This window comes from Triplophysa rosa, linkage group LG10 (genome assembly GCF_024868665.1).
Source record: "Triplophysa rosa linkage group LG10, Trosa_1v2, whole genome shotgun sequence".
NCBI lineage: Eukaryota > Metazoa > Chordata > Actinopteri > Cypriniformes > Nemacheilidae > Triplophysa > Triplophysa rosa.
In genome coordinates, this window is record NC_079899.1 from 18,224,951 (window position 1) to 18,237,885 (window position 12,935).

Below are 12,935 nucleotides of genomic sequence, written 5' to 3' on the forward strand. Positions count from 1 at the left end.
CAGATCACAGTGGGGGAGGTTGGTGCTTAAAAATTAGAGATGCGCAATCTAGCTTCTTTTTTTAAGGTAGAGCCATTATATCTGTGAAAATAAAAGGTAATTTATTGTCGTCGTGGTGACCCAGGAGTGGCTGTAAATGGAAGGATGTAAACAACTACCAGGCATCTGACTACCAAATGATAAAACAAACGACACATTTAATAGGATGTAGCAGCTGGAACATCAAGCAACGGCAGCACAAATGTGTCTAATGGCGTAGAGCTTTAAGACGTGTTATGACACCAGCTAATCTAAATACACTGTATTCGTTGTATGTATTGCTTTAAATACTTCATTTTCAATGTTTTGGAAATATCAATTCATTTATACCAGGGGTTTTCAAGCTTTTTGTCAGCCGAACCCCTTTAACCTAAATCATTTATTACTTGAAGTACCCCATGAGCGGTGCTCCCCCTGAGCAAGCAAATATTTAAGTAACTTAATAGCACATAGCTCTGTCTTGAGGTTTTTTAAGAAGTATTTTACATAACTATTGTTATTTCTAAACATTTCTTTGCTATTTAAACGTTATAGAAGTAATAAAAACAACTTGAATGTGCACTGGTAAACATACAGTGTACCTCACAAATCCCCTGCAGTTCCCTTGTGAACCACCAGAGGTTTGCGAACCCCAGTTCGGGAAACCCTGATTTATACAATAGATTGTTTAAAGTCCCCATGAAATTAAATTATTATTTTTTTACTTAAAGTATGAATATGTTAGCCTTAAAATAAATATTCAAAATTAACAGCCAAAACGGATCAACGATATTTATGACATTATTTTGCACTTTAGCTTCTCATCAAATTCCAGGCTGTCAGGAAAACAAAGCACTATTCACTAAAGGAGGAGGAGCCACACTAAATATGTAACTTCCTGTTTCAGTAGAAATAACATCAACAACAACAAAGCTGTATGTTTACCTGTAAGGTACTTCAGTGCGTCTTTAAATGCGGACGTGCCGTATGAACTATACAGTAACTATATACAGTCAGTTTATAACTGTCTCAGAAGTTAAAGTCTGACATTTTCAGGTATCAGGTATCCAACTTCAAAACTATGTCCCGAAATAACACAAAAGCACACACACTCATATAGACCTCTTTGGACGACGTAAACAACATTGGTTTAATGCTGGTCCAGAAGAACTTTGTTTCAGTTTTTTTTACACTACACAAACGTTTCAACAAAATACAACCAACAGAACATTTAGAACAGAATCAAAAGGATTAAATGAATAATAATAATAAAAATTTAAATAAAAATATATAATAAAATATGTACTTTTATATGTAAGATATAAAATCAATAAAAATGAAACCAAGTGCCTCTGGACCAGTGTTCGCATCTTGTGAAGTGGTCTATAGTCCCACTCAGTAGCACATCACTCAACAGGCACACGTGCATGCACACACAAATGTTTCATCTATGCATGCAGTCAGGCAGCTGTTAGTTGGGTTGGAAGCTGTGATGACAAGCAACACACAAGACAAAAATCCAGCTGCTTCACGCAGGTTAAACAAGCCAAAAGTTTTTTTCCCAAGTGCTTATGGATATTCAGAGTCTAGTGTCTGTCTGAAGGTTAACCGTGAAGTCGACCCACCTCCACATCCTTGTATTTGTCCTTCAGGTCCATGAGACGATGGTACGCTCTGATAGCTTCACTGAACTCGCCCAGATCTATACACACAGCGATGAAGTTCTCCCAGATCTGCCATCGCTCATAATTACACTTGAGTGCTTCCTGAAGAGTGCGGAACGCCTTCTCCCTGCCACACACAAAAGAAAAACACCAGTGTTTATCACAGAGACTACACGCAGTACAGTTTTACTGGATGAGGTCTGCATCTCCGTGAACAAAAAGTACAGCTTTGGGGCTTCGCTGCAAAAACAGACTATTGCCAAATCTTGCAAAAGGGGTTTGCCAGATTACTTCAGCTCTATTCCAAAACCTAGCGTGCATTGCTCATGAGCCAAAGAAAAATCAATGATGGATAAAAAGTATAAAATTGTTAAAAATGGTTTAACTCAGATTTTTGCATTGTTAGCTTATCAATATGATTATGTCTTAAGTTATGAATCAACCAAATGGTTCATGTGTTCATGCTATGTATGCAGTAGACGGCAAGACAGCTCAGTAGATTTTGTAACGGAGCCTACATTTATTACAAGGGCTGTCACCAAAGAATATGACACATGAGTTTTAATATAACATGAAGCTCAAGCTCCCTTTAAACAAGTGAATGCTGGTGCACACACACACACTTGCTCTGTTCTGGATGCTCCCTGCAAGCATTAATCAGTTTTTAATAGAAGATTTCAAAGCCTCATCTCAGGGATGAATGCACCGGGCTAATTGGACTAGAAGCAGAGGAGGAGAGAAATCATTCCCAGAATCCCTCAGGTGCTTGCTGTTACAGTGGCGTTCCAGGAAAGACCTTCGGTTCTCGCAGGAAAACAGCACAACCTCTTCCAATCATGCAGCGCAGCAAATGTCCTAACTGGCATTCAGCTCTGAAATCTGGTTAATATTGGCCGGCTGGTAGATGTTGCGACGGCTTCTGGGGTAGACGCAGCAAGAGCACGCAGAAGATTTATCTTTGCAATTACAGCTGCCAAAGTCGTTCCTGCTGTAATTGAAAAGCAGGGAGGCCCAAGAGGCTCCTCAGCTGATGCAGGATGGGGAAAACACAGACACGTTGCATACATCAGGTCAACCCAAACCTGAATGGGCTTATCTAACGTCTGTACATGGTGGCGATGCGAGGGAGATAAAAGCGTGCGAGAAGTGCTATTGTAAAGCCATACATTGCACACACGCAAACACACCTCTATAAAAATGAGAAAAGGAGGAGGTTGGCCAATCATAGCAGAGCTTTACGTTTACTGTACATAACGGTCTAAAAGGGATAGTTACCCCAAAATGAAAAAAAAATCATTTACTGACCTTGATGTTGTGTCAAAACTGTATACATTTATTTGTTCTTTTGAACACAAAATATATACCGTTCTGGGGCACCATTGACTACCATAGTAGTTTCCTTTCCTGCTATGGAAGTCAATGGGGCCCCAGAACTGTTTGGTTAAAACATTCTTCCAAATATCTTCTTTTGGAACACTAAAATGTATACAGGTTTGAAACAACTTACGGCTAAGTAAATGATTACAGAACTTTCATTTTTGGGTAAACTATCCTTTTAAAGGTACAGTGTTGGATCAAAAAACAGCTTGGTGTTCATATCTTTTTGAAGTAGACTTCATTTCTTGCATTTGAGCATGTACTCACTTCATCCTCAGTTTAATGTACGCCGTAGAGAGGTTGTTCCATGCTTCAGAATTCTGAATGGGGAAAGAAAACGATAGTGAGGTCCATAGGTTCAAGTCATTTGTCAAAGTAAATTGTGGTAAATAATAAACCTCCTTGAAAACCAGACACAGAGAATACTTTGCAGAAGCTTGTTTACTGGTTTCCTGGATGGAGTTTTAAGTCTGGCCCTTGACAACAGTTGAATTTTAAGTACACAATTAACAGCTGCACTACATCTAATGCTGTTCCTATGGGCTTTATAGATGCATAAAATCCAGAAAAAAAGGAGAGGCGAGTACAAGCCTAAATAATACACAAATACAGGGAAGCACTTGCAGAACCAAATCAAATGTTAAGATGTTTATCACCTATGGGCACTTTTAGTGCCTATGGACTCCTAAAAAATAAAGTTAACACCTCACCTGTTTATTTAACATTACACATTACAGGAGAATTTGTGCGATATATAACTTGTACGTTTAAACTTAAACACTTTGTGGTGAAAATGTTTGAAAAGTAACAAAAATGAAAAACAGTTTTTAACATGTTTTTTAGTGACTTCATATAACAAAACAGTCCTCTGGCACATAAAAGGATCAGTAAGTGAAAACCCCCCCGACCCCATATCTCTATGATCAGGTGATGCTGATCTGCTTATAGGAACCCATGTGACCTGCGTGATCATGTGACTTACATCTGGTTCCATCCCGACACACCTCTGGAAAGCTTTGGCGGCGCCCTCGTAGCCTTTCAGCGCGAAATAAGCGCAACCCAGGGAGAACCACACACCAAGCTGCAGAGACGGAGAAAGATTAAATACGGTCAAAAAGGGCAGAAAGAAAATAAATGACAGACTTCAAGTGCTCCTCTTGTCTTTTAAGATGTTATTCGGGCACTAAAAATTAATGGTGTCTTTTGAACCTATAACCTGGAGCAATCCGTCTCCCAATCCACCCTTTTCTCTTTCTTATGTTTTAAATCATCTATTTCTGCTCCCTCATCCTCATCTTTGCATCTCCGTCTGGCCCCGGTCCATCTTTAATTCCAGGTCTAGCCCTGCAGACAGCATTAAGCAGAGCCGCGAGGCACAGCTCCGAGATGGTGTTAAAAGATCACGCCGAGGTCAACAATGAGTCCCTAGGGAAAATTACTTTGTCTTATTGCTGCCTTCGCTTCTGCATTATGGATGAAGGGAGAAATGAAGAACGGGAAAGGAGGCCGTGTACGTTTCGGGGGTCTCGGGGAACCTGATACCACTCGAATATACACTGCCATACCGCTTCTGTGTGTTCATCTTGTTCTCTGCCAATCCTCTCTGAACATACCAGCCTTTGATGTTCTTCTAGAGTTTGTGTGCATGTGTGGTCCATATCAAAATATACCAGAAGCTCTCAAACACTCAGAGCTGGTGGAGACATCAGTGACCCTTTTCTTACCGACAGTGTCAGTTCATTTTAACTACAGAAAAGTTTCAAGGCAAAACATTGGATTGGATTTGGATTTATAGAAATCTAATTTGGATTGATCACTATGAATTTGTGTTTCATGTAAAAATGGAATCAAATTGCAGAATCAAATCAAACAATACCGAAACACCACCACTTCATTTTCATGTCGAATGGCTATTATGAACAAACGTGTGAACTGATATAAATTTCATTCAATTTCATTTAATTTATCAAAGGCTGAATTAAATTACTTTGGATGTTCAAATGTTTTTAAAGTTGTACGAACTAAACAAATGTTTCCTTGTTTGGATGAGCTCTGTTTTGTTAGAAAAAAGGTGCAACTTCATGTCTATCAGCACTTACAGGACAGGAAGCTACACAGGGCTAAATGTATAATTAAATTAACAGCGCAAACACCTCCTCTGGTGTAAAAAAACTACTGTCTGTATTTACTAAAGACACGCAGTTCAAATTAGCACTGAAAATGTGCTAATTTGGTGATTTTGGCTAGGTGTTTTTGCGACTGACCTTATTGCATATGGATTTGTAGGAGTTTCTTCTTCAGACGTAAACTTTAGGGAGGAGAGTATTTAAATGAATCACGCAGAGCGATTTACTAAGGTTTGCACTCCTTGTACTGGTATTTGCGGCTTTATTTAACGCTCAAAAAAGCACATCTTAAACCATGCGCTAATTTGCGCTGCTCTTGGTAGATTGCATTGGTCATTATGGGAATGAGATATTGCGCCAGTGTTTTTGTAACGTGCGCCTTGTTAGTAAATAACCCACAGAAATGTCCATTCTCATTGGCGCATTCTTGAAATTGCGCTCTCGCGCAACTTTGCCCTGTTTAGTAAATCTGGCTCTCAATGCAAGCATGAGTCTGTGTGCGTCATACCTGAATGCTGTTGATTTTGAGGGAGCGCTCAAAACATTCCACACACTGCTGGAACTCTTTGTTCCGGAGGTGATGCAGAGCTTTAGACCTTTGGGCGCGTGCGCTACGGTGTTTGGAAAGCTCCCACGCTCGGTCGTAATACTGGGGATCCTTCAGCACATCTCCTAACAGGCAGTACAGAGACGGGGTCTCCTTTTTCTCCAGTTCCCGCCTCAAAACCTCCTCTGCCTGAGAAGGAAAGTGCCAACAGACTAAATTCTATGAAATTTAATTCATAAACAGTCACATTAAATATAAAAACTGACCGGGGTATGGTTGTTAGTAATAACCAGTAATAAAACATTTTTCAAGAAACTACGTTAATAGCCAAAGTCAATGTTAAAAGGTTCACCCCAAAATGAAAATTATGTCATCATTTACTATCATGTCATATCAAACCTCTGTGTCATTTTTTTTCTGCAGAAGACAGAAGATATTTTGAGGAATGTTGGTAAAAGAAAACCTTTGGCATTCATTAACCAAACACTGGTTTTATGTCCATACAATAGATGTGAATGCGGACCAACATTTTTCAAAATATCTTCTTTTGTATTTTGTAGAAGAAAGTCATACAGGTTTAAAATGTCAAGAGGGTGAACTTTTCATTTTGGGGTGAACTAACACTTTGAGAAATTTAACATTTAACTTTGAAATAATGAAATATTGACATTTGACTGTAATTATGCTGAAGTTACTGAACACTGACTGTATTCACTCAAGTCAAAGCACTTGCCAAATGTTCATATTGGACCCCTGCCATAAGTATCAGCAAAAATTAGCTAGTACAACACTTTGCTATGCTCCAAACAAGATTTAAACTGATCAATGTTAGATTTAGACTAAATACATTGAAAAAAATAGGCACATATTTTGGGAATGTAATGGACTCACAACATAAACCAACATATCTTCAGCGTGTGTGGTAACCATAAAACAGCTTTGTGTGAAAAATCCTTCACACACTCCTAAAACCATTACTGTGATATAAAAGCCCATGTACTGTTTTTAAGCTTAGCTAAACCGAAATGCAGTTAACATATGGCCTCTATACAATCCAAGTAAATGTGGCTTCAAGCTCAAACAAGTTGGATGTGAGGCGATATTACAGCGCGGCTCTCATATGCCCTTCCACCTCTGCTGTTATACACTGGACGGGTGGATAAAGAGCTTTTCGCAAATGCTCAGAAGTGCAGCCACAGTGGGAGAAGGGGGCAGGCAGCTATAAAATTCACATGGCTTGGCTAGCACTTCTGTTTGCGTGCTTATTTATTTTTTTACCAGTACGCATTGAGAAGTGGGAACAATATTTCTTCTTCCTCCATACAATAGGTACATTAACAAGAGAAAAAACACTTAAGACCTGAAAGCCTATACAAAAGATGAAAAAGCTATTTACTTCAATACAAAAAGTCTCACATTTCTCTTCTAAAAGAAAAAAAAATAAGTGTAGGAAGGTGAAAAAGAGCGAGAGAGCAGCAGAGAGTGAAATAGAGAAGGGATGAAAAAAGAGAGGACTTGAATGATCCTTTGTTCCTCACGGCCGTTATAAAGTGCACACTTCGCATTCCATGCTAACAACAATCTGCTGTTGAGTCCAGACCAGCTGACCAAAGTCCAATAACCAGCAATGAAGTTTCACGCAGCCCAGTAACAAACAGCCAGGCTGCAGTTTCCTCACGCCTGGCAGGAGCTCAAATGGATGCTAATCTGGGACTGGGTTAGCAGTTACACTGGTAATAACAGGGGTTGGAAATTTCGGAAGAGAAAACTGGTTTTAGAGAGCACAATAAAAGACTGCAATGATCCAACAAACGTTCAAACTTTAAAATATATTCGGCTCTCACCATTTCCCACAAGGACGCACGCACTCCCCCTACCTAACTTTGGTCAACCCTTAACATTTTCTCTTGGACCATTCAAATAGTGGAAGAATTTTTTTAGATCAGTCAATGACATCTGCAGGGGTGTATAAAGGTACCAAGAGGTTATTGTGGTCGTTAAAGGGATAGTTCATCCAAAAATGAAAATTCTGTCATCATTCACTCACGCTCATGTAATTTCATACCTGTATAATTAATACATTACTTTGTATAATTTTTATAATCTTTGTATAAATTACTTCAAGGTGCCCGAGTAATCTTTGTTTTCCTAAATTCTTCAAAATATCTCATTATGTGTTAAACAGAACAAAAAAATACAATATTTTTTTCCCTACTATGGTAGTGGATGATGTCCCAGAACTGAAAATTGCTAACAGTCTTCCAAATATATTTCTCTGTATTCATTGGAATAAAGACATTTTTACAGGTTTGAAACAACCTGAGGGTGAGTAAATGATGACAGATTTTTCATTTTTGATGAACTAGCCCTTTAACTATGTCAAGATTTTATTCAGTAATACACTTCAGCACAATTTTTGCAATATTAAACTTCAGAAGTAAATGAAGCAGTAATTCAGAATTTCACTCTTTTTAAACAGATTAAGATCATTATTCAATGCTTTGGAAAACCAAATGAGCTTTTCCAAAAGCTTTCTGGGTCAACATAAAAAATGATTTGCCGTCTTGAGTCGTGGCTGTACGTACAGTGCAACAGCCCTTTCCAGACCATACTACACTCTCTCCCTTATCAATCACATCTCTCTTTCTACTGTCCCTTCAAAAAACAAAAGGCAAAAAGTCCATAAATATAACCTAATATAAGAAAAATGTGTCTGTAGGACACAAAAAAGATATTTTGAAGAATGCTGGTAACCAAACAACATTGAATCCCATTGACGTCCATTGTATGGACACAAAACCACTGAGATATTTCTCAAAATAACTTCTTTTGTGTTCCACAGAAGATAGAAAGTCATACAGGTTTGGAACGACATGAGGGTGGATAAATAATTTTTATCTTTGGGTGGACTTCTCCTTTAATATTGGAGAGGACACATTTTTTGATGACAGTAGTAGAACGGTACCATAGTATTACTGTAGTAACAATAACAGTAGCACATAGAGTATACACAGAGAATCTCATGGATTCATCTATCAGCAGGATCTTTGGTTTTCAGAAAGTCTCACAAAACTTTGCTTTTCCCTGCAGTCTCCATAATTATCCAGCCACCGCTTCCACACCTCTCCTTTATATTCCACCAATTCACTCATTCTTTTCTTTCATTTGAAACACCGGTCGGTCCCAGTATTCCATCCATTTTTTTTCGATGCCGGTCGGCGATTTATAGCATTAAACTTTAATATGTGCGCAGGGAAAGGTGGAGAGAGATACAGAGTGCTTCAGGTACTGCAGTCGAGCAGATGTCAGTACATTTTTATAATATTAGAGCTTAGATTGGGAGTGATTGGCTGGTTTTATTGACCTCAGAGCTACCCTATAATCTGATTGGTAGACAAAGTGGACGGTAACTCAATAAAGCTGCGAAACAGCTCCCGGAAAACTGCACTGACACAGTCGAGGACACCAGCGCTGCGCGTGCGCGTGTGTGTGAGAGAGAGAGAGACAGACAGAAAGCATTGTGTCTGTCAGTAGCAATGTTAGTGCATATATTGATATTTGTGACATACAAAAGAGAAGATGAAAAAAAGAAGAAGAGGAGATGGAGAATGGATGAATAACCCAGATACATGAATGTGCATGGCAGATGTGATATGGTGGGAAGGGCACATTGTTCTGACACTTAGTGGTACTTATGTGAATTCTGGCCGTAGTCGGAGCCTTTCAGTGTCTCCCTGTCAATTAAAAAAGCTAAAGTCCTTTGCCCCAACAGGATTTAAACGGTTAAAGCTAAAACCATTGTTTAAATACTTTATAGTGTCAACTTTGAGCAAATCCAAAATACAGTTAATTTAGTTTGTTCAATGCATCTTTTCAAGCTAATGCAATGCATACATTTCAAGTGTCAAAATATTTTTTGGTTCACTGTAAATAAAGTGTGTCATGTACCTTGCCGTGCTGGCCCATCCTCGCAAAACAGACGACCGCATCCTCCCAAAGCTCCAGCCGTTCATAGATCAGCAGCGCAGAACTTGTCAGGCCCAAATCAGTCAACAGACTCGCCAACTGTCTCTGAACACACATACACATAGACATATTATGCAAATGTGTGGACGCAGAGACAGAAATATCGCAAAACAAGCAAACACAACACAATTTCTGTAAGGATGCATTTCTCGGCGTTCTGTCATGCTTAACAAACAGCAGCTACACACACACACGGTATTAATGACCGCTGTCCGGTCTCCGCATCTGATGAATGCCGCTGGTTAAATGTGTGTTTACGCGCTTTCCGCTCCTGCGTTCATTCACAGATCATTTGTAATGAAGAGACGAAGTCACTAAAGGATGACGAGTTGGAGGTCGTGCTCGCCGCACCTCCCGCTTTAGAACCGTATTTGTCCCAAGTAAATGTGAAATGAACTGGAGTCACCTTCATCCTCGGATATCAGGAAGACATCACAAACACGCAGCTTTGAGCAATTCCTGCTTGATTTCTCCTTCACCTTTCCGGCCCGTGACACCACCCCACCCACCTCTAGTGGCATATCACGTCCCACAGGCATTATGGGTACCCATAAATCTAGATATATTCACCGGTGAGGCTGTTTGAGATCATGTGACCTATCAGCCACAGGAGACAGAACGTGATGCTACTAACAAACAGGTGAGAGAGAAAGCGAGCGAGACATGAAGGAGGAAAGAAGAACAAAAGAAAGACTATTTTATTTCTCATTCCGTATCGTTTGTTAATACTGATTGTCCATTTCATTTAAAATCCTGTCTATCATGTTCATAAAATAGGAATTGAGAGACAGTGAGAGAGAGACACCGTAAGAAAGGGCTTCCCTCCGGCTCTATTTGTGCAACCTTTCGATCTTTTTATTTTCTCATTCATTCCATCCCCCACAAAACTGCCAAAGCGAACCTTGTGCTGATTCATATATATGCCAAAATGATTCATTCTGGAAGCAAATCTAACAATTTATGAAATCTGTTCCCATCTATAAAAAACATGCCCTGCATCCTTCTCCCATCCCGACGTAAACACACACACTTCTCTGGCTGCATGCTGTTCTCGTCTCTTGCTTGCGGTTTCGTAGCGTACGATTCCCCCGGCAGCAATAGAAGCGACTTCAATTCCAGCTTTATTGCTGCTCACTGTTATTACACCAAGCGCGAGCAATGTCATTCACAGAACTGATCACATCAACCCTCCATTCTCTCTCTCTCTCTCTCTCTCTCTCAATCCTTTATCTCCGTCCGGCCTGTTGCCATGCCTCCACACTTGTCACTTTCCTCTCATTTATTTGGTTCCGTCACAATCTCTCTCTTTAGAAAACATTTGTTTGCTTTTCATTATTTGTATTATTGCTCAATCAGGCGCACTGGAAGAGAGTAACATGTTGCTCTATTACCTGACAAACGTTGTCAAAATAAACTCCTCGCCTCGTTCCCCCGGACGCCCTCACCGTGTACGGGGAAATGAATTTCGTATTATAACTGCCAAAGCTCTTACTGCTGAGATGCGGGGTGTATAACCCAGCTGTGGTGTTTACTCGAATGGGCTTTCCAAAATATAAATAAATAATGCGTGCTCACGCTCATTTGCGGCGATCGGCTTGATGCACTTGTGCGTCTGGTAATGACAGCAAATATGCAAACAAATCAATTTAGGCACAGACAGACGAGTCAATCATGTTCGCTTCGAATTAACTTCAGTAATCTTGCCTTATTACGTGTCAATTATTCCACACATAGGAATACATTTAGATTGAAAAAAATTAAAAACAAGCAGAATTCAAGACCGACACTGTTCACTTCAAACCAAATCCCTTTGAAAGGGACTTATATTACAGATCCACTGACCGCCATCCACCTGCTCATTCTTCACACACTTTTATTTATTCTTCAAGGTTCCACTGAGGTCTCCAGACCTTCAAAAGACACCACATTTTCCAGCAGACATGAAAGAGCTGTTTTCTGGAGCGCAAACATCAGAAAACAGCTGTTCACACCAACCAAACAAACTGAACTCTGATGTCAAATAGACCAAATGATCAAAAAGTAAATGCGCCATAGTGCATAAGAGCAGGGTGTAGACACAAACTCTTTATTTTAGTTACTACTTCTTAAAACTTTTAGAAACATTGTGATTTGGAGAAATAAACGCATAACTAAAAACTTACCTGCAGATCCCAAAGAGGCGGAGCCCTGCATGCATAAAACATCTTCAGTCTTTCAGTTACGTCACAGTTTTTCTCGCTGAAGAAATCCACCAGTGTCTAAAAGAAAACAAAGTGATGGCTTAAACCGTTTGTTGAACATTTTTAATGCGTTTACTTAAAATACAGTGTGGAATTTGAGAACTACATTGCAGCAACTCCAGCATCTTTGATGGGGTATTTTGGTATGTGCATACGAAGCGATGACGCATTTCCGCTAAAATCTCAGCCAGCTCGATTACATCCAGTGCATGTAGCTTCCATAGGAAACAATGGCGTTTTTCACTCGGTCGCTTGCACATGACTACGGTCAACGACGCGAGTCAAATCATCCAATCACTACGTCATACATCAACAACCAAAAAGGAGAAGCGCTTCAGGCTATCCGTTTCAAGCTACATCCACAAATACGAAAAAAGTGAACTTTTGCTTGATCACAGAGGCACATAGCAATGCTTAGCTGTTGGTTTGTTGAAATTTGAACGTTTTCTTAATGAACACATCGTTATCACTCGGTGATTAAAAAACTACCTCAGCGCTATGACAGAGGAAGTGGCTTAGCTGGCTGAGATTTTAGCAGACATCATCGCCCTGTGTGCATCTACCCCATTTACTGCGTTCCACAAAGAAAGACCTAAATATAGTTACCAATCAGTAACCACGGGTTTAAAACAAATCCCTTCACGGCATGTGAAAATCAATCATAAATTCCAAGAGTGATGGCAACAGTAAATAAATGTGTCTGCACACGCCAACAACGACAGCGTCAGTATTCAAATGTTTTGAAAATGTTTTCCATGCAGAGACATGCTACAACGTCTGATGGCATGAAAACTGTACACACTCAGTTTATAAAGCATGTGCAGGCCTGATGTTAGACATAGTAGTGCAAAGATCAACCCTCACTCTCTCATTCACAAATCAGTGTTGATTTTTCATAAAGCAATAACACAGCCCAGCTGTGTACAGCATGCAAACA

General features: G+C 39.7%; 1 protein-coding gene across 2 annotated transcripts in view; it reads right to left on the bottom strand.

Moving 5' to 3' along the window:
• The window catches only part of ttc27 (tetratricopeptide repeat domain 27), a 74,940-nt gene that overhangs the window by 10,579 nt on the left and 51,426 nt on the right, over window positions 1–12,935 (bottom strand). For both annotated transcript variants that reach the window (XM_057344256.1, XM_057344257.1), the window contains exons 11-16: window positions 11,921–12,016; window positions 9,681–9,803; window positions 5,694–5,921; window positions 4,042–4,140; window positions 3,327–3,379; window positions 1,644–1,809 (exon numbers count right to left, since the gene is read on the bottom strand). In XM_057344256.1, the coding sequence (XP_057200239.1) occupies window positions 1,644–1,809; window positions 3,327–3,379; window positions 4,042–4,140; window positions 5,694–5,921; window positions 9,681–9,803; window positions 11,921–12,016 (765 nt within the window). The remainder of the gene's footprint in view (window positions 1–1,643; window positions 1,810–3,326; window positions 3,380–4,041; window positions 4,141–5,693; window positions 5,922–9,680; window positions 9,804–11,920; window positions 12,017–12,935) is intronic.